Raw genomic sequence first — 25,820 nt, 5'->3', positions numbered from 1 at the left:
TGTCACCAGAATGGTTTATTCTATAAAGCCATAGGAAATACAGAGGGGGCTGAGGTTTTAGGACACTTCCTTCTAGAGACTGCTCCAAGCTTCTCAGAATAGCAAACACACAAACTCTGATTTGCCTGCATCAAAGCTTTCCAAACGAGGGTTCAACAGGGATCTGCATACAGAGTCAGTAACACTTCAACATGCATAATAACATTTTCTGTTCCTAGGTGAAGCCTGGGGGGTGGCTCTGCCCTTCATCCTGCTCTTGGTTACAACATGACAGATATTAATGACAAGAGTACACAAGGAAAAAACAAAACGAAACAAAACCACAAAAGATGCTTTCAGAAAAGCACGTGACTGTCTAAGCAGGAAAGCAGGGTCAGCATAAATGCCCCAGCAAGACAGAAGCAAAAGGGATGCAGAGACAAGGCAGGCATTCCCACCCCACTGCTGGGGGGGACCAGGGCCAGCTCAGCCTTCAGGAAAGGGGCATCCCCATCCCATGGCTCCCCCTGAGAGCTGGACTGAAGCTGTCAATGCCTCCAGAACACCCTTCTCCAGGGCTCAGCCATATCTCAGTACCAGTAGGGCTGTACCCGCCAGCTCCAGCTTGGACACCACAGGGGCAGCCGTGGGACATCGTGGCAGAGATGGAGGGAAGTGGTGAGGACAGAACACCCTGTACCTGGGAGTGATTTGAGCTCCTCATCCACATCTAAGTGAGCACCTCCATGGAGCAAAAGGTCTGGCCCACAAACGGTGAGGTGGCTGCAGAAATCCAGAGGTGGATCCCATCTGGGAGGACACATGCTCCAGCCTGCTGTTCCCAAATGGGGCAGAGAGCCCTTCATGCCCAGCTGCATGCACAGACATGGCTGTGCCACAAAGCCAGCATGGCTGAACCACACGGACCAGGAGCTGCTGCCTCATGTCACACAGAGCAAGAGAAGCACATGGGGAAGTCAGAAAAAGTCAGCACTGTGCCAGGAAGCAGATAGAAGCTGCCAGCATGCAGATCCAGCAGCCCAACACTGAAGCTGCTGCTGCTGCCTTTTGCTCAGCTGGGGCCTTGGGCTCAGCTCGTGCCTGGCCAGACAGGAAGCAAAAAGAAAGAGTAAATAATAGGGGGGTAAGGGGGGGGGTGTCTTGAAGCTCCTTTTTCAACTTTATTTAGCTTTGACTCTGCCCAGAGCCACAGCACAGCGTACTCTAGCCTTCAGGGAGGGGCACAGGAACCCCCTGAACACACCATGGTTTGGGGGCAGCCCCCATCTCCTGTGCCTTGTGCTCTGCCCCTGAAATGCTCTCGGGGTGTCTGGCACAAAGCCCCTGAAGGATAGAGGGAGCCCCTGCCTCATGGCATCCTCGGGGGGCTCATAGGTCACCGGTGCAGTCACGGCACAGGATCTCATCGTTGTCAGGGATGAAACCTTTCCCAACCAGGGAGGTGTTGCAGCGGGCACAGTTAAAGCAATTATGGTGCCAGTGACGGTCCTCAAAGGAGACATATTTGCCACCACCAAAGCCTGTTGGGAGGAGGGACAGATTGCAGCATTAGAACCCCCCGGGAAACCTGAAATGAGCTTCCCACCCAGAGCCTCGGCCCCTTCATCTCTGAATCTGCTCTCCATTTGGGGCCCTGGGGCACCCAAACACCTCCCAGCATCAAATACATCTGAACCACCAATCTCCCCTCTCTGGGGGGAAAGAGGAGCAAAATGATTTCACAATAGGTTTTTGAGGTCCTTGAGGTCCAGAACTGCCACTTCCTTCCCAGAGAGGAGCAGGGAATGAAGCTGCATCACCACAGGGAATGAGGGGGCTGTTGGATGCTCCTGGTAGCACTGCCAGGACAGTGCTAATTAAATCCTGAGCTATCCTGACACCAGTCCAGGCCCAGGCTCCTGGAGAGGCTCTGTGGGCAGTTTCCTTTCTCTGGTGGCAGTGGTTGGGCCTGTGGACTGTGACCTGTGTCCCCACGACTCTGGCAAACTGATAAGGACCAGACGGGAAGTGGGGTGCCCAGGAGCTGCCCCATCCTCAGCCAGAGTCATCCTCTGAGTCACCAGCTGATTCATGGCTTCACTGCCTTCCTAGCAGCAAGAAACCCAGTTGCAAAAGAAAAGGTCAAGAGCGGGGGAGGACAGGAATGAGGCCAGAGCCCTGCAGGGGGTTCTGCAGAAGAGGACCCCCTGCTTCCCCTGTCTCAGGCAGGTATAACAGGTTCAGACTCCCCTGCTCCTGGTATGGCTGGAAGTCTCTGGCTCTCCCTGCCTGTGAGCAATCCTCCCACAGGACACAGTAATCAGCCTCAAACAAGGCAAACTAGAGACAAGGCGATCCCCCTGCCACCCCATAACCAGGGCTGCTGCCCTGCTCACCTGTGATGGGCTTTGTGCAGGCACTGCACTTCTTGGCATAGAGGTTCCCAAAGCACTTGATGCAGTAGGGGTTGTCATCCTGGGAGGTGAACTGCTGGCCAGCCAGGGGGGTCTTGCAGCCCGTGCAGACAAAACACTCCTTGTGCCACGGCTCGTCCCGGTAAGTCACCCCTCCCTTGGTCAGGGTCTGGGGACAGAGAGCAGGTTGGTGACAGGGACATGGGCACACAGGCTGCAGCACTCAACCTGCCTGATGCTGCCATCCCAGCCTTTCTCTGGGGAACGTGTCCCTGGAGCCAAGAATCTGGGGGTTTGGGGCTGCCAGCTGTACCTTTTTGCAATGAGTGCAGCGAGGAGCAAACTTGCTCTCGTAACAGGGCACACAGTAATAATCCTTCTGGTCTGGGATGAAGGATCGTGACCCGATGGGCTGCTGGCAGCTGCTGCAGATGAAGCAATGCTCATGCCAGGTCTGCCCGTTGTACTCCAGCTTACGGGACCCTGCAGAGAGAGGCATTCACAGTGACAGGGGGACACGGGGGACCGTGCAGGACAAACTGCAGTCCTGCACACCTGGCTCTCTGCTTCCCCTCCCCGAGGGCTGCAGCAAGAGAGGCTCCGGGCAAGGGGAGGGCTGCAGGAACATGCCCCCAGCTCCAGCACACAGGCCTGTTGTAACCTACATCTGGAGATGGTGCCAGAATGGCCAAGCACAGACACTCCCATGCCTCGGGCCATCTCCAGAGACGCTCACACGCCTTCAGTCATTCCTTCCCTTGTCATCAGCACACACCAGAAAATACCCAGGAAACCCTTTGTCATCGATTCCCCAGGAAAAACGTGGCCAGCCAGCCAGCCAGCCCTGCTGTGGTGCTCACAGCTCAGGATCCCACTGCCTTCCCAGACACACCAAGTCCCCATCCCACTCCACGCAACCCACGCGCGGCCCGGGCGACGGCTCCTGCGGCACCCCTGGGACCAGGACCAAGCCTCAGGGCTCGGAGTCTCCCTCTTCCCTACCTGGCATGACTGTCTTCTCGCAGGCAATGCACTTGGAGGAGAACTCACTGCAGTAGCAGTCGTTGCAGAGCAGCTCCTTGCCCTGGCAGGTGAAGGGCTCGTCAGCCAGCGAGCGGTCGCAGCGGAAGCAGCGGAAGCAATGCTCGTGGTAATGCCGATCCTCGTAGTACAGCTCCTGGGGGAAGGGGACACAACCCCGGGTGAGGAGGGGGCCCAGGGCACCACCCTGCCCTCCGTGGGTCGGTACTCACTCTGCAGTCGTGGCCGATCAGCTCCTTGCACTCCTCACAGGTGTTGGCAAAGTGGGCGTCGTAGCAGGGGATGCAGTAGGGGCCGTTGTCCATCTGGATGTACTTGCGCCCGTACAGGGACTCCTTGCAGTTGTCACAATCAAAGCACTCGGTCATGGTGCCAGTCTGAGGGGATGCTTCACCTGCTAAAAGATCACGGGAGATGCTGGGTTGGTGTCTGAGGTGTTCCTGAACAGCCCTGACACCTCCCGAGGACAAGGACCTCCAGTCGAGGACAAGGACCTCCAGTCCCTGCCCAGACCAAGAAGCCCTGGTAAGCAGGCAGCTGAATTTCTCACTGCCCACCTCCCTGCTGGGAAGCAAACTGTAAATTATGACCAAAAGAGAGACTTTTTTTTGCAAGAAAAAAGCTCAGCACCGTGCACATCCAGTGTCACATCAGAGTCAGCCACCTTCAGGCAGTCCCCCGAGACCCACGCTCAGCCCCCCCTGAGGTGAAATCCCTCCTGACATCCTGGGAGCTGATGCTCTGACCCATGCTCAGCCCCCCCCATGGTGAAATCCCTCCTGACATCCTGGGAGCTGATGCTCTGCCTGCTGGGGTTGTGCACATCTCAAATTCTGGAGCTTCTCCAGAACTTTAAAGCAGCTGCTCCACGAGGAAGCAGAAATCAGGCACCCCACGCTGTGCCTGGCTATGAAGCCACATCCCAGCAAACCATTTTGCACATGTTGCTCCAACTACAAACCACTGTCAGGGAGAAAGTGTTGGGGATGGTGGGTGTGGGTGTTTTACAAGCAATAGAGGAATTAGGGATTTGCACACAGGAGATCAGGCATCTCTCATTGCCCTTGGTCTCCCTCTCAGACAAGAGATTTGTGAAACAATTTTGCTTCTTTTTTTGGAGCATTAACTCCAGAACAAAAGTACCTTCCTTCTGTTTGGTTTAACCTCGTTATTCCTAAATATGGAGTTTTCCACTTGCAAAATCACACCCCTCTCTAACACAGGTTGCTGTCAAGTGTAGACAAGCCCATGGAATTACATTTGAGCAGAGCACTGCACACTGCAGTTTTCCTCAGGAACCCACCCAGTTCAGGAAGAGTGATGATGGCTCAATCAGCAGTGAGCACTCAGCAGGGCAGGGAGCATCCCTGCCTCCCTCCTCTGGGGCTCCTCTGTCCCCAGGCAGGAGCCCATCCAGACATCTCAGACCCAAGGCAGGAACTCCTCAGGGCTATTCTTGGTCCAGGCACACAGCTCCCAGCTGTTGTCGAGCCTGCTAAGTGGTGATAGCACTGCTGCTGAATAAATCTAATGTTCCCACATGGCTACGTGACCAACAGGGGGAACAACATCACTTTTCACACCCTGTCACTGACCAGCTGCTGCCCCGAGACCTTGGCAGAGGGTGGCTGAGGATCCGTGTCCTGGCTCCACGGGCTCATGGACCAAGCTGTCCCCAGACTCATTCCCTTGGGATGCTCCCAGCCTTTGCACCCCCCTGACCGCTTCTCATCCACTTCCTGAAGCCACACAGGACCTTTCTGTCTGGCAAAGAATGAAAATCAAATGAATAACCAATCTCCTCCCCTTCAGCCCTGCTGAAGGGAACTTTCCAAGGTGTGTCTAATGAAACTCCTGCTCTGGGAGCTTCAGTTCCACCCAAGCTGGGAGCTGACACCTTTGCTCCATGGGCTGAGCTGTATCTCTCTGGTCCTGCAGCAGAGGGGCAGAGGACACCAGAAAATGCAAAGGAATTAAAACCTCCTTGAACAGAGAAGCCTTGGGCTTCACCCGGGACACAGACTCAGCCTCCCCAGCACCACTGCACCCAACCCTGACCCTGGCCCTCCACGACCCTCGGTTCCCAACCTCAAAACAAGGCTCCTGGCAGTACCAGTCCTCCTGCCCTCCATCTTCAAGGACCAATGGCTCTCCCAAGCCCACCAGAATCCCAGTGCTGGACAAAGCCCTTGGCCAGCTGCTCACCGTCTGCTCCGGGGGGTGCCCAGGGTGCTGCTTCCATACTGGGTGCATGGCACAGTGGAAGAGGAAGTGAAAACCCATTAACCCTCTGGAAACTACACACCCAGGAAGGCAGCAGGACAGTGTGCCACCCCTGTCCCTACTTTGAGGAGTTTCTCACTGGTTTGTGTCCTGCACCTGGGGACACGGTGAGCAGCGCTCCCCAGACAGAGGCACCGACTGCCAACAGGGCTGCAGCTCTGTGCTGCCTTTTTCACAGCAAAAAACAGGCCCAGGAAGTTTGCTCAGGGTTATTTGTATTAGATAAGCTGTTTGCTCTCTTTGTTCTGGTCTCAGAACGCAGCCCTGGGCAGGGGAATCAAAGGAACACCAAAGCAAACTCTGCATCTTCAACCCTGAGGACTCGGTGCTGCCGGAGCCTGAGCTCATGGAGAAGAGGAAGGTGGGGCAAAAGAAAAAGAAATAACACAAAAGCCCACAATTCTTCTTGTGATTGTAATGAGGAACCTGGAAATTGTCGCCACTCTTGAAGAAAAAAGGCGGAGCTTTAAAATATGTTAAAAAAAAACTTTAATTGAGGCTTAAATTTGGAGCACACCACCCAGGCAGTCACCATGCATCCTAATTAGCATGTGCTCACTTTGGAGCCTGCAAACAGCAGCTAGTAATGCCTTCAAATAATATCCAAGGTGTTGGCCTGAAATGATGGGATTCCAGCTCCAAAAAGAGGTTTTTTTGCCTATTAGCTGGCAGCTGCAGCCCCTGTGGGACTTTATGTGGGGATGGTGGAGCTGGATGTGGGATATTCTCTCAGCTGTCTTGCTGGCTGTCTGAGGGCAAAAATAAACAACAGATATAAGCCTGCCAGCTGCCTACCCTTTCCCTTTGACAGATATAGTTGTGGTCATGGAGGAAAGGAAGTCCAGTTCTTCTCCAGTGCCCAGGAGCAAACAGCTTTGGAAACAAGAGCTCCTCTCACAAACAACTTTTAAAGTCCTCCTGGATGCAAATCTGATCAGTCTGGAACAGAGCTCAGAATAGATTCACGTTAGGGAAAGGTCAGCAATTTGTCAAGGACACACTGCAGAGTTCACTTTCTAATTAGAGAGTAACAGGCACCCTGCACCACCCTGGTGTCATTGTCTGCAGCAGCACAGCAGATGGCTGAGTAACAGCCCCAGGAGATTAGGACATTATTCTAATAATGTAATAAATACATTATTGCATTAATTTGTGTCCATAAACTGGGCACCTATTATGCAGAGGAGGCCAGGGCCAGGCTTTCCCCACTGCCCACGATGACTGCAAAGTTTATCCAGCTTTTTGAGCTGATCCCTGCTGCCACCATCTCCTTCAGCCAGAGGCTTCACATACATGGTAAAGCTACAACCCTGTGTAACTTCACACCAGTTTGCTGCTCGTCCTCAGGTCACAACCAGCTGCTCCACAAAGTGGTCTCAGAGTAACCCATAAGGCTATTCCTAGGGAAACACTTAATCCTTCCAGGACACTGGAACCAACCTGCCTCTGGCTGTCAGACCCCTGCCTATTCTGGTCCCAGCACAGCCCAAGCTGCAGCTCCAGCTGAAGGGACACAGGGAGGAGGAAGCAGCAACCTCCCTGGGACAGGAGAGTCTTCCCCATGTAAGGATGAAACTGTCCCAGGACAGAGCCTTGGAAGACAGTCCTCAACATGCTCCAAGGTCAGGAGAGGAGAAGGCTTTTTCTTCCTTTTGCCTTTCCAGATCCATGATGGGGCCTGGAATCTGCATGAAATTGTTTCTCCCTGCTGCCGACCCTAAAAGGGAAACCTCCTGCTTGCTCTGAGGAGCAGCTCCAGCCCTTCCACGAGGCTGGCTTTGCAATCCATGTTTCCTGGAATTTGCAAATTCCAGACCTTTGCAATTCCATGCAGGTCTGCTGCAGGGTCCTGGCACAGCCCAGCTGGGGATGGCTCCTGGGGCAGGGGGCTCCTCTGCCTCTCTCTGTGCTGCTCCCAACCCCACAACCCCTGGCAGAGCTTGAGCTGCATCCCCCTGGTGCTGGGCAGGAGGCTGGGGGTGTCTGATCAGGTTTCTCAGGGCAGCACCACTGGATCAATCCTCCTGATCCCAGCACCACTGAGACGTTTCCTGCCCTCGGATCTCCCAGCCTCAGCCTCCCCACCACCTGCTTGGAAATCCTAAGTGTGAAGGGATGAAATCCTAGGGTAGACCCAGATTGCTGCACAATTTTAACTGTCTTAGAATGGCAAGTAATGTTCAGAAGGGGTTTCTGAGGTACCCTCCATCCAGAGAGGAGAACCAGGCAGCATGCACTGCTGAGAGCTCTGCGTGGAGATCAAGGTAAGAGCTACAAGCAGAGCTGTCCCACAAATGTCTGACCTCAGCCTGAAAGCAAGAAAACCTCACCCCATGCCTGCTGGCACACGCTCACACTTTCCTGGGACACCAACAACACTGATTACAGGAACAGAACTGACCACTGCTGCCTGTCCTGAGTCCTACCAGAACAGATCTACTCCAAAGATTTGGAAAGCAGCAGTGATTTTTTACAGTTTAATTTAAATTTTTTAATTGCCATCGCCAGGGTCGTAAGGAACTCCAAAACTCTGCTCTGGTTCCAGAATACCAATAAGTTCACAGACCTTGTTCCTCTAGCACAAAATTCCTTCTCCTAAGATAAGGAAAAGTAAACCAGAACTTTTCCTGTGTGAAGGAAAAACCTGCTGCTACTGTCAAGCTCTGACAAGGCAAGGGCACAAAGCTCTCAGCCAGTATTTGTGCACACTGGGACAGAAAAATCTCTTTTTTAATGAGGCAGCAGTCGCAGGGGAATCCAATTTCCCGTGGAAAACCAGGCAGGTGAGCCCACTGAGATTTAATTGTGGTTCCTTGGGGCTGAGACCTTGATGGTTGCAGAGGGAGAGCCTGGTCCAGGTTCCCACTGCAGGAACCTTCCCCTGCCATGTGCATGGCTGCCTGCACCCTGCACCCTGCAACCCCACACCCTGCAACCCTGCATCCTGCAACCCACAACCCTGCACCCTGCAACCCTGCACCCTGCAACCCCCAGCCTGCAACCCTGCAACCTCGCACCCTGCGACTCTGCACCTGCAACCCACAACCCTGCACCATGCAACTCTGCAACCCTGAACCCTGCAACTCTGCACCCCGCAACTCTGCAACCCTGCACCCTACAACCCTGAACCCTGCACCCTGCAACTCTGCAACCCAGCAACTCTGCACCCTGCAACCCTGCAACCCACAACCCTGCACCCCGCAACTCTGCAACCCTGCACCCTACAACCCTACACCCTACAACCCTGAACCCTGCACCCTGCAACTCTGCACCCTACAACCCTGCACCCTACAACCCTGCACCCTACAACCCTGCATCCTGCAACCCTGCACCCTGCAACCCTGCACCCTGCAGCTGCAGCTCCTCCCAGGCTGCAGGACAGCAGCTGCAGACATGGCCTATTTTCCATAATAGGAAAAAAGATGTTGGAGCCAAGTTTGAGGGAGTGTGACTGGTGACAGGGGCTTTGGTGTGACCAGAGCAATGGGGATTCACCATCCAGGGAAGTGGCCACTTAAAAAAGAGCCAAGAGCAGGGATGCAGCAGCTCTCTGCACTCCTGCTCCCTTCTCCTCTCCAGCACACCAGATCAGCCCATTTCAGACAGGTTGTGCTCCCAGCCAGCTCCAGGAACAGAGGCATCCAAGGCATCAGAGAGGGTGCTGAAAGTCAGTGCCATGATCTTCAGGCTGTCCTGGGCTGCAACAGCCCCTGGGCACCCCAGCATCAGCTCCCACTCAATCCCCAAGGTGGGAACACACCCAATTCCCATCTGCTTGTGGTGGCTGAGCCTCAAGAGCCCTGCCAAAACCACCACGAGCCAGTGGGTGCTTGGCAAGTCCATCAGGAGAGTCTACCACAGCCCCTGGTTTTCCTCATTTGCCCTCAAAAATCAAGTGGGAAGGGGCACCCATACCCTAAACTCAAAATTCAGCTGCATACAGATGTCCAAACCCTTCCAAATGCAGACCCAGCACAAATTTTATAATTCCCTGGTTACTACAGGAAGAAAAAGGGAGCCCCAGAGATACAGCAGCATCTCGGGAGGGTTATAATCAAGCAATGAAAGTTTAATTTTGGACTGATTTCTGCCCATGTAACCCTGCAAGCTGGCCCCGTGCCATACAAACACCTAATTGCTCATCCAACTGCACAAACCCAGGACTCCAGCAATCAGGTTTCAGAATCTCTTTGTCCCATAAAATGAAGGTTACATCCAGTGAAGTAGAATTCAAACATGAAGGCATGGCAGGAAATGACTAAGTGCACACTAAGGCAAATTTACCTTCATCTCAGATCTGCTCAGCACATGAGATCTTGCAATTCAAACAGACATCACAGCCTAAACACAGGAAAAATATTCAGACTGCTCTGGTTGCCAGTTCCTGGGGTCTGCCCATCTCCATACAGATAGCACTGCAAAAAAATCAGGGAATGTTGCTCTATTTCCCTGGCTTTCCCTTACAATTCTAGCTCTATGCTGCAGCTTTCCTTTTTCTTTCCCTGGTTTTGAAATTGAGGATGAAGCTGTTCTCATTTCCCAGCTGACACAGGATTTTGCAGTCCCTGAATAACAGGTTGTTAATAAAGGTGATGAAAAAAGGTAATTAATAAAGGTGAATAAAACAAGATTATCCCTCTGTTTTGCACATAAAGGCTGCTCCAGGTTTGCCTCTGAATGAGCACACAGAGGAGCAGCAGCTGGGGATGGATGCACACAGCTCATGTTTTCTGCTCAAATGCTGAAAACCAAACCTGTGCTGAGCTCAGTCCAACCAGAACCAACTTCTCCAGAATTCCTCTCAGCTCTTTTGCTGATTCAGCCTCTGCTCAACTTAATTTTTTTTTTTTTTTTAATAAACAAAGGAACTTTGACTTCCAGTAGCAGGAAAAGCCATATAAACCAGAGATGTTTTATTTAACGCATGCTTGTTACTTAAGGGGCAAATAGAATTTTTTCACCAAATTTGGTCAAAACATTCCCTTTTTCGATGGGATCCTTTGTCTCCCAAACATGAGCATCTCTGGCTGGTTTAGTGCACACAAGCACATTCACTGATGGAGAAAGGTAACCTGCAGTGTAACCCCAGTGTAACCCCTGTGTAGCCCCTGTGTAACCCCAGTGTAACCCCTGTGTAACCCCAGTGTAACCCCAGTGTAACCCCAGTGTAACCCCTGTGTAACCCCAGTGTAACCTGCAGCGTAACCCCAGTATAACCCCAGTGTAATCCCTGTGTAGCCCCTGTGTAACCCCAATGTAACCTGCAGTGGAACCCCAGTGTAATCCCAGTATAACCCCTGTGTAAACTGTAGTGTAACCTGCAGTGTAACCCCAGTATAACCCTAGTATAACCCCAGTATAACCCCAGTATAACCCCAGTGTAACCCTAGTGTAACCCCAGTATAACCCCAGTGTAATTTGCAGTGTAACCCCAGTATAACCCCACTGTAAACTGTAGTGTAACCCCAGTATAACCCCTGTGTAACCTGCAGTGTAACCCCAGTGTAACCCCAGTGTAACCTCCAGTGTAACCCCAGTGTAACCTGCAGTGTAACCTCAGTGTAACCCCAGTATAACCCTAGTATAACCCTAGTGTAACCCCAGTGTAACCCCAGTATAACCGCAGTGTAACCCCAGTGTAACCCCAGTGTAACCCCAGTGTAACCCCAGTGTAAGCTGTAGTGTAACCCCAGTATAACCCCAGTATAACCCCAGTGTAACCCCAGTGTAACCTGCAGTGTAACCTCAGTGTAACCCCAGTGTAACCCCAGTGTAACCTGCAGTGTAACCCCAGTAGTTTTGTGCCTCTCAGGGTAAAATCAGTGGGGTGAGGAGCAGCCCAGGCTGGTGGCAGAGGACACACTCAGCCACACAGCTCTTCCAGCAGCCTCTCCACCCCTGTCCCAACCCAGCAGTGGGTCTGTCCCCCCCGTGATGGTGTTTGCAGGAGACACAGGGACAATTCCCCATCTCAAGAACTTTTCCCAGCTGCTGGTGTCCCTTGCAAGCAAAGGCAATTGCAGCCCTGGAGCTCGCAGCATGTGAGCAGCTTCTAAATCTGGGGAAGGACTGAACCCTGGCAAAGCCAATTTGTCTCAGGTTACCATCCCGAGGACTGTTTTTGCCTGTGATCCGAAACAAAACTGAGATCCCTTGTTGCCTGGGAGATGCTGTGTGTGCTGAAAAAAGGAACTGCAAGAAATAACAGGCTGGGGACTGCTGTGAGGAGATGATAACCTCTTCTTGCAGCCTCACCACTGGAAAAGTCAGAGCAGTTTCCTCCTTCTGTGGCTGAAAGTTTCCCCACTGGGTGATCTGGCCATAAGGTGCCATTTACTGGTACTACACAGAGTGGTTCTCTCCAAGTCAGTCTCCTTGTCAAAGCATTTCTCACTGGCCCCTTAAAAATGACTCTTAAACACAGCACATTTTAAATAACATCCATCTGCTGTAACTGTCCTGTTTCACAGCAAATCTCTAAGAAATAACTCAAATTTGCAAGATGCTTTCCAGTGCCTCCTGTGCTGCCACCCTGGTGATGGGGAATCCTTGGAGTGACAGGGAAAACCACTGGCACATCCAAAGGACTAAGTGGAAACTGCTATTTCAAGTGGCACAAATACTCACAAATTTTTGTGGATGCCTTTTTTTCTGGGAGATGCACATGGGGGTTGCAGCCCCTGTGCACTAATGCTGCAGGGTGCTGACTGCCCCTGGAAACTGAGGAAGAGTGGAAAACTGCTCCTTGGCAGAAAAACCCCCAAATCCATGTGATCAGAAAATAAATAACAATATTAGAGAGCCCCTGATCTGAGTCTGGGGCTCATTTACAAACCACAAGGAACAGATTTGTCACCAATGAAAAAGGAGACAAAAGGTTAAAATTTTTACTACAGGAGGCTCCTCTCAAGACAACTTCCAGGTAAAGGAAGTTCCTTGCCCCATTTATTTGGGATTCCACACCCATTCACCACAGCTGCCTGTTCTCTGACCAGGCTGGAAGATCTTTAAAACCTGTTGCAGCTCAATAATAATTTTGAGGACCACGAGCTCCACTACAACCAAACACCAGCAACACCCCACTGGCTTCCCCTCTGCTCTCCTGACCAACCAGACCAAAAATTCTCTATTTACAGACTATTTGGCCTAACTTGGTAAAACAACTCTGTTACCTTGCATTGCTGGAGGTGATGGAGCACAGTCAAATCCCAGATCCTCAAGGGAAGGAGCCTGGAAAGGGGAGGCAGGGGATGACTTTTGCCCAGGCAGAGGCAGAGCAGGTGCCACCAGCAAGAAAGTCTCACTAATAAATCATCACTTCAGTAGCACAACACTCAAGTGCTTGCCCAGAAACAAAAGCAGTCACATCATAAGCCAGAGGGTGACATCAGCACAGGGATTGCATTTCCTACAGGGGTTTAAATGTCATTACTTGGAACTGGAAATCGGGCGCTTACCATTCAAGTCACTTCAAGTTTTTCTTAAGAGACCTAAGAATTCCAATCCCAATTTTGTGGGGGTGTGTTTAAATTCCAAACCCTGCTTCTCAATGCCACAATGACAGAAAAAAAAAAAAAAAAAAAAAAAAAAAAAAGACAGGGAACAAGGAAGCTCCTAAGAGAAAGTGAAAAAAAGCTCCTGAACCCCATTCTTACCAAGTCAGGTGCTAGTGAGGGGGGCAGCCAAAATTATTTATTCTTATTTATTTTATTTATTTATTCTTCTTACTTATTTCTCCTTGAAAGGGTTGGTGCTATTCAAACAGCATGATCAACATGAGGCCTGCTGATTAAAAAATCTCTGGATCGACCTCTCCCACTCTTATTCAATGTTCTGCTCTGCATCTTCTAAAGCCCCAGCTCAGAGGCACCAAGGATCTGGAAGCCCTCACTTCACCATTCCTTGGTGCAGTCACGGTTTCAGTCTGTGCACAGGGTCCAAAACCTTCACCAACCTCAAGTGCACTTTTGATTTTTCCACCCAGCTTTTCAGGCTCTCCAAAAGCAACACATCCAGGATGTCTGCACAAGGTTTCATCTCCCTGTCAGTTACATGATCTTTGCACAGGGTTGAGAACAAGGAGAAATAAAATTTCTCCTGACTGAGTTACATGCAACACACTGAGTACTTTTTGCTTTTCATGACTCTTCAGAGAGTGCCACTACAGCTCTGCATGCCCCAGAACCTTGAGTTAGACATCACAGCAGTTTTCTTGATACAGAGAGGTCACTGAGTCAAAGTTTGCCACTGAAAAGCCTCGAAATTTAAGCACTGACTTTTCTATTTGAAGATTTCCGTGTGCCGAGAAAAGAGCCAGGTGAGAAGAACCAATCCTCATTTAAGACACAAACTAAAGATTTGTTTCTTTACTCAGAAATTAGTCTGGCTCCCTGCTGCAAACAGCACAATATAGATGATGATCCAGTGCCAGACCAGGAATGGAAGAGCACTCAGTTTCCACAGATCTGCCATCCCATGGGACTGCTGCTTCCTTGACTCCCTAACAGCTGCCACCACCAAAAACATTATTTACTCTTATAATACCTGCAGGCCAGGGAGTTATTTTATCTCCCTCCTAGGATTTGCACCTCGGAAGGTTTTGGCACAGAGCAAATCTGGGGGAACTAAAAATGGATCCCAGCTCCAAGCCCCTGCCCATCTTTCTGCTCCTGAGATGCTGCACATATCCCCCTGGCAGCATGGAAACTCTGACACCCACTCATGGAACAGACCCACACCCAAGCAGATGCCACAAACTCTGGGAGCAGCAGGGAAAAAGGAAGGGAAGGAGGTGAAGGACATGATCTTTAAGGTCCCTTCCCCCCCAAACCATGCTGTGACAGCTAATCTAGACTCCAGATATTTTGACCAAATAACAAGTTGTTGCTTCCTATTTAAACTTTGGGCTTTGGAATCGAGCACCCTGAGCTGGAAGAATGGGTGCAGCACCAGGATTTACCCACCAGTTCAAGCTGGGTTACTTCTTAAAACCAGAAATAGCCATTTTTTCCTTAAATGAGGGCAGCAGAGTTCCAAGGTGAGGTGGCACGGGGCAGCGTGTGGGGTCAGGATGCTGACAGACAGACTCCTTCCACTCACAAACAGCTCAGGATCCACTGGGTCTTGTTGCTCTTTTTTTTTTTTTAGTAGCATCACATCCCAAGCAATATCTAGAAATGCTGCCAGCAGATGTGGACCTCATCTAAGAGCTCTTGTCTTTAGAGTTGGACTTAAAGCTTTTCTCCAGCCTAAATAATTCTGTGACTCTGCCTTCAACTACACTGAAGTTAGGCCTTGCAGACAGACATTTTAGAGTATGACTCAATTTCTTTTGTTTTACCAGCAAAGCCTTAAAACCAGACTTTTTTTTTTTTTTCCCCTGGCAGTACTGAGTTAGAATACATCTGTTTTAGCAAAAAATGACACAATGTGCAGCCACCCAGATCGACAGAAATTACCTCTCCTCTGGTACCTGAAGGAAAACCTGCAGGCTGGGACCATTCCCAAGGGATGCTTTACAGGTATAGGAATGACAAGTGTCCAGAATGGGCTCCAAAGTGTCAGGATGCAGCTTGAAAAGAAACTGGTAATTGTTTTTACACTTTGCATTTTACATTGAAAAACCTCCCAAAGAGCTCAGGAGGCAGAGCCCAGCCTAGAAAGGATTTTTCTGGCTACACTGTAAACCCACAGAAAGCAGGGACCTAGAAGGGAAAGAGTTCATTACACTGATCCTGGGTTCTGAAAGAGCTGGGATTATTTCTCCAGGTTAGCAAATTCCTGTTACTGAAACTGTATTTTAAAATAAATTCAGAGAAGATGCTGAGTACTCAGACTTCTTCCCAGATAACAAGATCAGAACCATATTAATTGATGAGTTTCTAAGTGAACACTTGAAATTCGGGTAAATAAATTCAAAATAGCAAGGCCATACTTAGATTCCAGGGTAATAATGAAGTATTTACTATCGTGTGTTTCCAGTATTCTAGGTTTTTCTATGCACCAAAATATTTAGTAATTTAAAAAACATCTGTAGCAGCTGGAAGACATTCATTGGGCCTGCTAAGATTCATTAGTTTAAAAATACACAAATAAAGGATTAGTTTTATTTCCAAAAAGCTGACCCTGCTGCTTTCAGCTCGACCAGGGTGTTTGGTGAATAATTCTTAAGCAACATCCTCAGCAAGAGGAATCAGACACCAGTTCCACAAATATATACAAACTCCAAGAAGCTCCTGCATAATCTTCATGCAGATTTTTTTCAGAACCAAGCCAAGAAGAGGCACAACTGAGACTGTAAATCAAAAGCTGAATCTGGCTCAGTCTCCACTTTCCTGACCAAGGGTTTGCAAAAGGTTTATTTGCTGGCTAGCACAAAGAGGCTGAGATTTTAGCAAAGTTTCTGCAGAGTATGCAACAGGATCCAGCATTTTTGGGGCTGAGGAGTTAAATCACTGCAGCTCTCCAATGACAGGAAGATTATGGGTGTAGGAAAAGGGAATGCTCGGAGAGGGGAACTTTCAGCAGTCACCACCAAGCTGCGGTTAAAACAGACACCAATGACTCCATTCAGCTCCCAAACCTCAGACAGTTTTCCATTTTCTCAATAACAAAGCATTTTTGTGGAATGAGGTAAGAGCCTCCATCTGCCAGGTCTAACTCTCCACTAAAAGATTTCTCAAGAGCCAGAGGGCTGCAGCAGGAGCCGTCCTGGAGGCAAAGCTGCAACGGGGCAGAAATGGAGAGAAAACTCCCCAAAACTCTCACATTGGTTTTCTCCTGGGAGCCTGGGTCTCCAGTTGCCTCCAGTGAGCTCCGACCAGTGCCCAGCTGGAGTTTGGGCCCAAGAAAGGGTGAGGTTTTAAACTGGGGATGGGCTGGAAGAGGCAGGAGGGGGCAGAGGAGAAATGGGTGCTCAGCATCTGTCACAGAGATGTCCCAAGCAGACAGGAGTGGGATGGAGAAGGGGACACATCAGGAGATGCAAACAGGAGGAATGTGGATATCCTGATCCCTGGGATTGCCTGCCCAGGCTGGGACATACCCTCACACATCTGGAACGTGGTGAATCTGAACCAGAGCTGCTACAACAAGAGGCTGGGAAGGGTTTGGGGTTGTTCTTGCTTTGCTTTTCTATTTGGCAGCCTGTACCTTGGCCTCTCAGTTCAGGGGGGCTGAGCACCTACCAGTTCTTTTGATTTCAGGTAAATTCAGTTCAGTTCCTCTGAAAAGCAGCCCTTCTTTTAGGTTCAGGTGAGGGTTCTGCCTCTGGCTGAGACCCCCACATTCACATCTGCCCTAGGAGCAGCCACTCAGCTCCTTGCAGTCCTCAGACTCCCTGCTCCAGGTCCAACACATCCCAGCTGCCCTGCCAAAGGATGAAAAAAGGGAACAGCACAACCCCAGGCTCACAAAGGTAACCTTGGAACAGCACAGGGAGATGAGCCCAGCTGGGAAGAGCTGGGAGGAAAAGGTGACTCCCTGGCATGTGGTATCAGGAAAGGATCTGCCTGGTGAACATGAGTTTTGTGATCTATTTTTTTGTACCTGTACAGATAAATCTTTCAAAAAGCAATGCAGGAATTTCTCTGGGACACTGGTGCAACTGGACAGCCTGCAAATTGGGCAGGTCAGAACACACAGGATCCAGAACTTAGCTCCTATTTTACTAAATAATACAGCCAAGAGCAGCTATTCACACCGTTTGGAGCCCTCAATCTGCTTGTGGGAGAGAAGCAGTTTGAATACAGATTTTAAGAGTCACAATTCAGAGGGATTAGAAATGATTTCCAGAAATCCATTCTGAATGCATTATTTTAGTCTGGTTCATCAAGCTTTATATTCACAAGGACAGCAACAAAGATTCTCAGGCAGAAACTGCCCCAAAGCCATTTTGAGCAAATGGAATTGAAATGTGCACTTCCCAGATCCATGCAATTGTAATACAGAGGAAGAACCAATGAGAACAAACACTTTGGCTACTCTGACACAAAACTTAGTAGCCAAAGCCTTAGCAACAGCAAACAGACCTAACCCTGGTGCTGTTTAGTGCCAGGTAGGTGCTGACATCTGTGCACTTATCTTAGTCACACACACTACCAACAACTGAACTAATAAAAACACATGAAGCAACTGAAACTCAACTCACCTGCAACCCAAATTGTGCAACGTGCTACTTAGGAGAGAGAAATTCCATTTACAAAGATGCCTCTTCCCTATCACCTTATTTCCACAGATCAGACACAGCCTCCCAGACATGCACTGATGCAAAGCAAGGAGTTTTTTAGTATCAGAAGATCTGGGGAATACTCCCACCCCTGCCACTCATTTCCTCAACATTTCACACAGCTTCCTCCCCATCTCTGTATCAAATTCTCCCCCCTAAAGCAAAGGCAATTTTTCAGTTAGTTTGCTGAAGGCCTTTGCATTTCTGCAGCACTTTCTCCCCAGGTTTTGCAAACGTGACCATCGACCTCCACACTCCCTGGTTTCATACCAAGAATCCAGCTGGGATGCCTGGAGAAGGCAGCTGGCAAGTGGCACACCTCTCCCAGCCAGGATAAAACATTTCCCAAGCCAGTTTTCTTCCTCTGAAGAATGTCAGATCCCCAAACCCCACGCTGCTAATCCTCCACTCTGGGCGAGGTGAGCCAAAGACTTCCACCTGAGATGAGCTCTCCTGGAGAAGGCTCCCTGGGGATTTTAAGGATAGCAGAGTCAAGCCCAGATGGCAGCAACGTGCAGGGCAAATTTCCAGCAAACCCAGTGCCTGGGCAGAGGACAAACCCAAGTCCACCCTGACCCCTGCCATCTGCCACCTAAACCTTGGACCCCAGGCTGTGGCCTTTGGGAAAGGTCAGGAGAGTCTTACAGGCTCCTGAGATGCTGCTTTTGTTCTCACTATTTGCTTCTCAAATACTTTTTGTTAAAAGATACTGATCTCTCTGCAAGGCAGTTATTTGGAGCCAAGAGTTTTGATATTATTGCAAAACATGTGCTTAAAAGAGACTGGAAATGATGCTGGCAGTGTTACAGAGGGGATCGCAGCGCAGCTTTGGGTCAAAACAAAAAAAAAAAATAAAAATAAATCTAAGCTAGTAAGAAATTCCCATGTGATAGTTTAGGAGAGCCAGCAAAAGCTTCTTCTAGAAAGAAAACAATACTGTGAGAACGAAGCTAACAAGAGCTGGCTCTTGGAAAAATAAAATGGCCAGTAATGAGGCAGAGCATTGCCAGCAGCACAGATCCAAGGGAATCTTTCTGGGAAACAGACCCAAGTCACTGTGCTGGAAAGCCCCCAGGGACTAGGGACCTTGAGGCTAAAAGGCAAATTGTTTCATCAGTTAAGGTTGGTCCCAATGTTTTCTACTGCTTAGGAATAATTTGTTTTAGCCTACAGGTCTCTGCAGAGCAAGGGGTAAATTCAGGCTTCCTCTGGGAAGGGAAACTGCTTGGCAAAGCCCAGCCCAGTGGGAAGCTTTCAGAAGGTTTCCCACTATTGCTGAGATCCCTAAAGCTTTGCTTTATTCCCTGGGACCCCTGGTACTCCTGGGTGCACACCAGGTGGGAAAATCACCCCAGGTATTTCTGCCAGCACCCCATCAACAGATGTGATGACTCTGCCTCCACAAAAGCATCTTCTGAAGACTCATTCACCCCAAACAGATGAGTTGGAGCAATTAGTCTGATCTGTCTTGTCTTCCAGAGGAATAAGGAGGCAACCTTGCTCTGCCTCTCTGTTTAGAGATCAGTAAATGCAGCAGGAAATAAGTACACTGATGCTGAGAGATAAAGGCAAGGCCTTTGTCTTCAGTCTTCCCTTTCATTTCCAGTCTGGCTGCCCAGAGCTCCAGCAGCGTACAAAGAGCACAGAAGACAAAAAAAAAAAATAAAATGTAATCTCTGACTGTGCTTCTGCACTGCCAAAGAAAAATCCTGCTCTGGCAGGGGATGTCAAGGTGCTAATGGCATTCCTCCTCCTGCAATTCTGATTCATGTTGCCATCTTCCTTGCAACTGACCTAAATAACATGTTCAGGCAGCGCTGGCAGCGTTTCCACCGCATGCTTCACTACCAGCAGGATCTCCACAGCTGGAAAGGTATTTCTCAAGGAAAGTCACACCACAGGTGACTTGGGAGAGCTTTCCTGAGAAAGGAAGAGAAGCACCCAGCCTTGTCTCCTTTCATCAGCAAGACTTCCTGGCTGCAGGAGAACAAAGGTTGCCCAGGAGCAGAGCAAACACAGGCTCTGCCTGTGCCCAGGCGCCAGCAAATCCCAGCAATGTGGGCAGAGGATTGGGTTACCTCATTTCCAGGTGTGCTGTCAGCAGAAGCCATGACTGGCTTGGGATGAAAGAGGAAAAACTGTTCCTGGATCTGGACTTGTCTGCCTCGCTGATGGTAATTATTGCCCAGCAGCCTTTAATCCTCTAATGGCAGCTCACATCCCCACTCCTCACTTTCTCTATAACCTTTTCATCACCATTTGCCATTCCGCTGCAGAAAAGGGGGGAGGACACACACAATGTGGGGTGCAGGGTGCAGGACCACACAATGGTGCTGGAGCACCCAGGTCCAGGATGAGGACAGCAAGGAAAGGCACTGCAACCCCTGGCTCTTCACTTCAGCATCTTCTGTAACAGAACACAGCATCCAGCATCACAGGGACAGTCCAGCCCCATGGCTCACACACAGAAAGAATTGTGATCCTCTCCCAATCTCATGATTCCCTTCACTGTAAGTTCAGGCACTCCTGAGAGCCACACAGATACCTCACCTCCTTACAACCCCCTGCAGACTCCTGATCCCAATGTTATCTGACAGCCATGGGCTGTGTACTGAGCAAATGGAAGAGCAAAACGTCAACTGAAAACACAGTTATTGCCAACAAGGAAATAGGCTGTGGGGAAATACAGGAAAGTATTCCAAAGCACTCCAGCTGCAGTGCTGGCCTGGGGATTGCACCTTGCAAGGCAGGACCTGGATCCTCAGCAGCCTGATGGATCCCCTTCCCTTTCTTATTCAGAAGATACACATAAATACAGCTCCCATAAAACAACACAAAAGAAGGGATACTTGATCCCTCCCACCTCTTTTTCAGGTAATAGAACTTCCACATTAGAGCAGAAAAGCTGCAAGCAGGACTCAGACATCTTTGTGCTCCAGCATGCCTGTCCCATCCACAACGGCTCCTCTGGATCTGTTATGTCTAAATTTTTTATTAGCTCATGTTTACTTTGGCTGCACATCCAAGAGTCCTTCAAACAGGGTGAGAGAGGAAAAATCTTGGACTCCCAACAATGGCCAAGCAGCTTCATCTGCCACTGGGGACAATGACTTGACTCCTATTGGTGTTTAGTACTGGCAGGGTCAGTGTAACATGTGCTGAAGGAAGCACTAGGGAAGCAGATCTGGGGCTGTTCCAACACCACTGAGCATTTCCTTGAGCTATTCAGAGGTCCCTTTCCCCCTGGTGTACAGGGAAAACAGCTCCAGCTGTCCAGGCACCTGCACTGGCTTCTCCACTCCCTGGATTTATGACATTGGAGCCTTTTAAGAGCTCCAGGTTAGATACAGCACATTCCTCTGGCTTCCAGAGCAGACATTCAAAACTAAATTAGGAAGCAGTTGAGATGATGTCCTTGGCATCATCATTAGGTTGGTGCTGGAAGATGATTTATATTCCCAAACAAGTTGGGCATGAGCAGCAAAGAACCTTTCATCCAATGATGACACCAATCAGAAGAGTCTGGAGTTAGTATTTACCTACACTGCTGATTTAAGATTTTAGAAAAATAATAATTATGTGGGAAGTTCAAAATAATTTACATACAAGAAGGCTGAAACTTGCAAGTCTAGGACAACCTACAGTAATATATTCAGAGGCAAATAAAAAAAAATTATATGAGCAATGGTCAGATTGACCAAATAAATCCAAAGTAAGACTGTGCTATGAACATGAACATAAATTTCAGGATTTTTACTCCATTGCTCTTTGGATTCTGTGTTAACTCATTTCTAAATAACTCTTTGCCTGAGCCCTGATTCCTCCCAGAGTAACATCATCCTCCCAGGGGTTCCTGTTGAGTGAGGGAGGAATCATTGGTTAAAACTGTTCTGCAAAAAAAAAGAAAACTGTTCTGCAAACTGTTCTGAGCAAATCTCAACAGACACTGAGTGAGTCACTCAGCAGAGACAACTCTGCTGGGATAAAATACAGGAAGGTGGAAGCCCCGTGGCATTCTTCAATTTCCCCTTTCCTTTCACAATCAGCCCCCTGATATTTTCTCCAACAGGAAAACTGAAACTCCTCCTCCCTGTAAACTGCTGATAATTGTATTTCACACCTGGCAAACCCAGTGCAAAATTGAAGGAAGAGAAGAAACAAAGACCAGGGACTTTTCTCAGAGACTCCATCTCTGCAGAATGGGGCTAAATGTAGCTAAAGAATGTAGCTAAAGACTGACCACTTCTTAATGGACAAAATCAAGGGGAAAAAAAAAAAAAATCAGCCTTCCTGGGAAATGCCACCTCCCCTGCTGAGCTGGGATCTCTGCAGCATCACCATGGAGCTTCAGACAGAGCAGCAAGGCTGAGTCCCAGCAGCACAGGCAGCTGAACCCCTTTGCTTGCAAACACACAGCTCTCCCCTTAACATCTCCTTTAAAGGTGATCCCAAACTCAGTAGGAATCTAAATATTAAAAATACCAGTAAGGTTTCCCTGCCTCCCAACCCCTGGTCTTTTCCCTTTCCTAGATGTACCTGGTGCCTACTGTAACATCACCAGGCAGAATGTTGTGAAGTTGTCTCTGAGTTTTTCCACTTTGGCCATGGAAATTGCACCTATTTCAGCAGAAACTGTCCAAGTCCCCTAAGGAATGAGGTGCAGCAGCTTGCACTCAATATTCAACTGGTCAGTGTCAACCAACACCACTCTCACAACCTTCCTGCTGGACCAAGCTCCACAGTGGGCACGAGCAACCCAAGAACAGCAGATTTCAACCAGGCATTTCAAAGACTGAGAACCAGAGGAGAAATGCTCTCCTTACTTGGGCAATTATAAGAAAAAAATGAAGCTGTTTGTCTAGGTAAGAAGTTTGGCTTTCATTCAGACCAGCCAACCAGTCAGTCCCCACTTTTCCATAAACACCTTGTCCATGGAAACTTTCCCACACAAAAGGTGAGGCAGAGGCAAAAAGGTTTACACTTGAGACCCTGTCCTGATGCTGCTCCTGCTTTTAGGGTTCTTCAAGCATGATTCCATGTGAGCCAAGGGCAGGGAAAATCCCACAGCCACGAGCAAGGACCCCAGCAGACCACCATGAAAGTCTTGGGTCTCAGTGCTGGGATGACCATAAAAGTCCTTTTCCTGGGGGGAGGGAGTGGGAATCACTTTGTCAAGGTTTAACACTGGCTCAAACCAGGACACACTTGAACATTAAAGGTAACCAGTTTATTCCATTTTCCTGCTGGCATTTCAAAAACCAGCAGGCCATGTAACAGCATCAACTCAGCTGCAATTACACAGCATCTTACCTCATAGAGCAAGTCCTGGCTGGGAACAGAACCAAGTGCTTCCAAAGTTGGTGCACTGGGAATTTCAGTAATTCCCCTGCCCACAGGGAAGTTTTTCCTGGCTCCATCACTCAAGGATTCTCCTCTATGTTAAAACTCTTGGGTCCAAACCCCAGAATGTCAGAATCTATTGCCTGGTGACCACTGCCCACAGCCACCCCAGGCTGGTCACCTCCAGAAACCCCCCCACGTGTGTGACCATGGCAGTCACAACAACACAGACCAGAGTTTTCTGCCTTTCTTCCCCAAAAGCTGAGCCACCCAGGGACAGCAGGGCTGTGTCAGAGTCTGCTGGAAACCCAACTGCAGTGTAAACAGGAAGCAGAGCTGACAGCAGACGTGGTGCAGATGGCTGCAAACCCTGCAGAGGCAACATCAGCAACTCCCTGTCCTCCCCAGGACCAAGGAACTCATCTTCAACACCCTGCTCAGCTCTTTGAGATGGGATTTCCATCCCCCCTAAGAGGCATCTCTAAAACATCCACCATGGAGAGAGTGAGGAGCTGTTCACAGGGATTCCTGCTAGGGAATGCTGGATATTTCCAAATACCTCCCTCCCATCAGTGGATCCCCACCACTCCCTAGGCACGTGTTTAAGGAGTTCTTACTCCACAACAATTTTGACTGTAGAGAATCCACTATAATTAGTGCCCACAACTAACTCTGTTGCCTATATTTTTGTCTTCATTACGATGCCAGCAGCCTTAGAAGTTTGCAAAATTACAGACCTAGCTGGGTAAGAATTAAAGTCATGCCCACGACTCCGTGCCTCTAAGGAAGCAACCAGCAACCATATGACCTCCATCCTGTGAAAAGGGAAGAAAATGGCACAAAAATAGGACAAAAGTAGTGCCTTTTCCTGCTGTCCTGCCTATGAGGAAGTTAAACCACGTTTTGGCAACACAAATTCAGGGAATGAGGCAACTTCAACACCTTTGGTAACACCTGAAAAATACTGCTCATGCCAAAGGCAGTATGGAAATACCAGAGACTCCTAAGGACATATCCAAGAAAACGCTTCTCAAAAATCGATAGCAAAGGAATATTTGACAATTGCACATCTGTGGGAGCAAGAAGCAGCAGAGATCTCTTAAAACTAGGTAGAAAAGTAAAAGAAATCTCCTTGCATGGCTCCCTCACTATTCATGAGGATATTGCATTCATCAGACCTTTATTCTTGTCCAGGTCAGCCTTTCCTAGAAGATTCCATTGTGAATTTCAAGCTCGGAAACAATAAATGTATTAAATCCAAATGAAGTTTAGAAACCTCAGTATTAAAGCCTGGACTGTGAAGAGAAGTTACAGCATCAGCCACCATCCATTTGAGCTCTGAGCCCATGCAAGGTAATTCCTAACATGCTTCACCCAGGCTAGCTAGAAAGTATATCCAACATTTCCACCAATTCCCATGAAAGAGTCAAAGTGATTAATGTAACCACAAGTACAAAATAGCAACAAAACTGAAAGCCAAAAAAAGAAGACCTTACCTGGAAGAAAACATAAAACAATCTGAAAACAAACTCTGTTCAGTAATAATAAAATGCTGCAAGGAGATGCTGAAGTATTTTTTAATAGCAAGATTCAAACTGTGACTTCTAAGTCTTGGCTTAAAACGCACAGACAAAAAGAAAGGAGCAAGGCTTTGAGCAGACATTCCCCCTCCTACCCTGGGATTCTCTGAAAACATAGCAACCATTGAGGGGGTGGTGAAAATTTCTCTCATATTTGAGCATTTGGTTTAAGTTTACTTCGGAGTTTATTGGTTGGGTGAAGCTTCAGCGCTTTCTTAATAAAACACAGATTAAGCAAAGCAACTTTACAATCTGGGACAGAGAGCGGCTGACGCTTTTTTTTTTCTTTTCTTTTCTTTTTTTCCCCCTTTTTGAAATCGGTACAAGCCGGGGCGAGCTACACCCCCGGGTAACGGCAACGAACCCCACCGGGTCCCGGACAGCGCTTGTGGGACCCCCCCAGCCTCACCCCCCCCCGTCCAACCCTCGGGGCTGAGGCTCCAAATCCCCCCCGGTCCCGACCCACCTGGTCGGTGTCCCAGGGCCGGGCCCCGCTGGTGCTGGCCCCGCGGCGGGCACTCGGTTCAGCTCCCCAGCCCCACGGCTCGGAACCCGGCTCCGCCCGGCCCAGGGCGGGGCGGGGGGGCGGCCGTCCGGTGCCCGCCCCGCACAAGCACTCGGAGGGGCGGGAGGGAAGGAGGAAGGGGCGTCCCGGTACCGGGGGTTGTCGGTTCCCGAGTCCGCGAGACGTGGAGCAGCGCCCGCGCCCCCGAGGCAGCCCCCGGTGTTAACCCCTTCGCCTCCTCCCGGACCGGTACCTGAGCCAGGCGAGGCGCGGGGCTGTCTGCGGGACGGCTGAGCGGCGTCTGCGGGCTCCGCTGGTTCTGAAGGGCAGCAGAGGAACAACCCCGGACCGGGCCCTCTCCCCGCCCCGTGGGACAGTCCCGCGCTCGCCTCCCGGGGTCGGACGTGCCGCTGCTCCCGCCGCCTGCCCTGCGGCTCCCCCTCCCGGCGGCC

The 25,820-nt window shown here is 49.7% G+C and overlaps 1 protein-coding gene across 5 annotated transcripts; it reads right to left on the bottom strand.

Moving 5' to 3' along the window:
• On the bottom strand, positions 1–25,820 carry FHL3 (four and a half LIM domains 3). 5 transcript variants are annotated; one of them, XM_071767506.1, is made up of 7 exons: positions 25,330–25,485; positions 12,890–12,947; positions 3,647–3,831; positions 3,396–3,570; positions 2,707–2,876; positions 2,376–2,562; positions 1–1,520 (listed from the first exon to the last, which is right to left on the bottom strand). In XM_071767506.1, exons 2-7 carry the CDS (start codon positions 12,894–12,896, stop codon positions 1,369–1,371), a joined length of 876 nt encoding a protein of 291 aa, XP_071623607.1. In that variant the 5' UTR covers positions 12,897–12,947; positions 25,330–25,485; the 3' UTR covers positions 1–1,368. The 5 variants fall into 5 exon arrangements, with proteins under 5 accessions (XP_071623607.1, XP_071623612.1, XP_071623611.1 ...); XM_071767511.1 differs by lacking the exons at positions 12,890–12,947; positions 25,330–25,485 and adding an exon at positions 25,622–25,820; XM_071767510.1 differs by lacking the exon at positions 12,890–12,947 and having other exon boundaries at positions 3,647–3,828.

The sequence above is a fragment of the Heliangelus exortis genome, chromosome 24 (genome assembly GCF_036169615.1).
Source record: "Heliangelus exortis chromosome 24, bHelExo1.hap1, whole genome shotgun sequence".
NCBI classification, from domain to species: domain Eukaryota; kingdom Metazoa; phylum Chordata; class Aves; order Apodiformes; family Trochilidae; genus Heliangelus; species Heliangelus exortis.
Note: the sequence above shows the minus strand (reverse complement) of the source record. Positions and strands in the feature narration are given on the sequence as shown.

What these genes read in the sequence shown, in the direction of transcription:
- FHL3 (XM_071767506.1), bottom strand. An exon ending in CGAGAAGACAGTCATGCCAG is followed by an intron (nt 2,877 to 3,395) that starts GTAGGGAAGAGG and finishes CTCTCTCTGCAG; the next exon opens with GGTCCCGTAAGCTGGAGTAC. An exon ending in GCTGCACTCATTGCAAAAAG is followed by an intron (nt 2,563 to 2,706) that starts GTACAGCTGGCA and finishes CTCTGTCCCCAG; the next exon opens with ACCCTGACCAAGGGAGGGGT.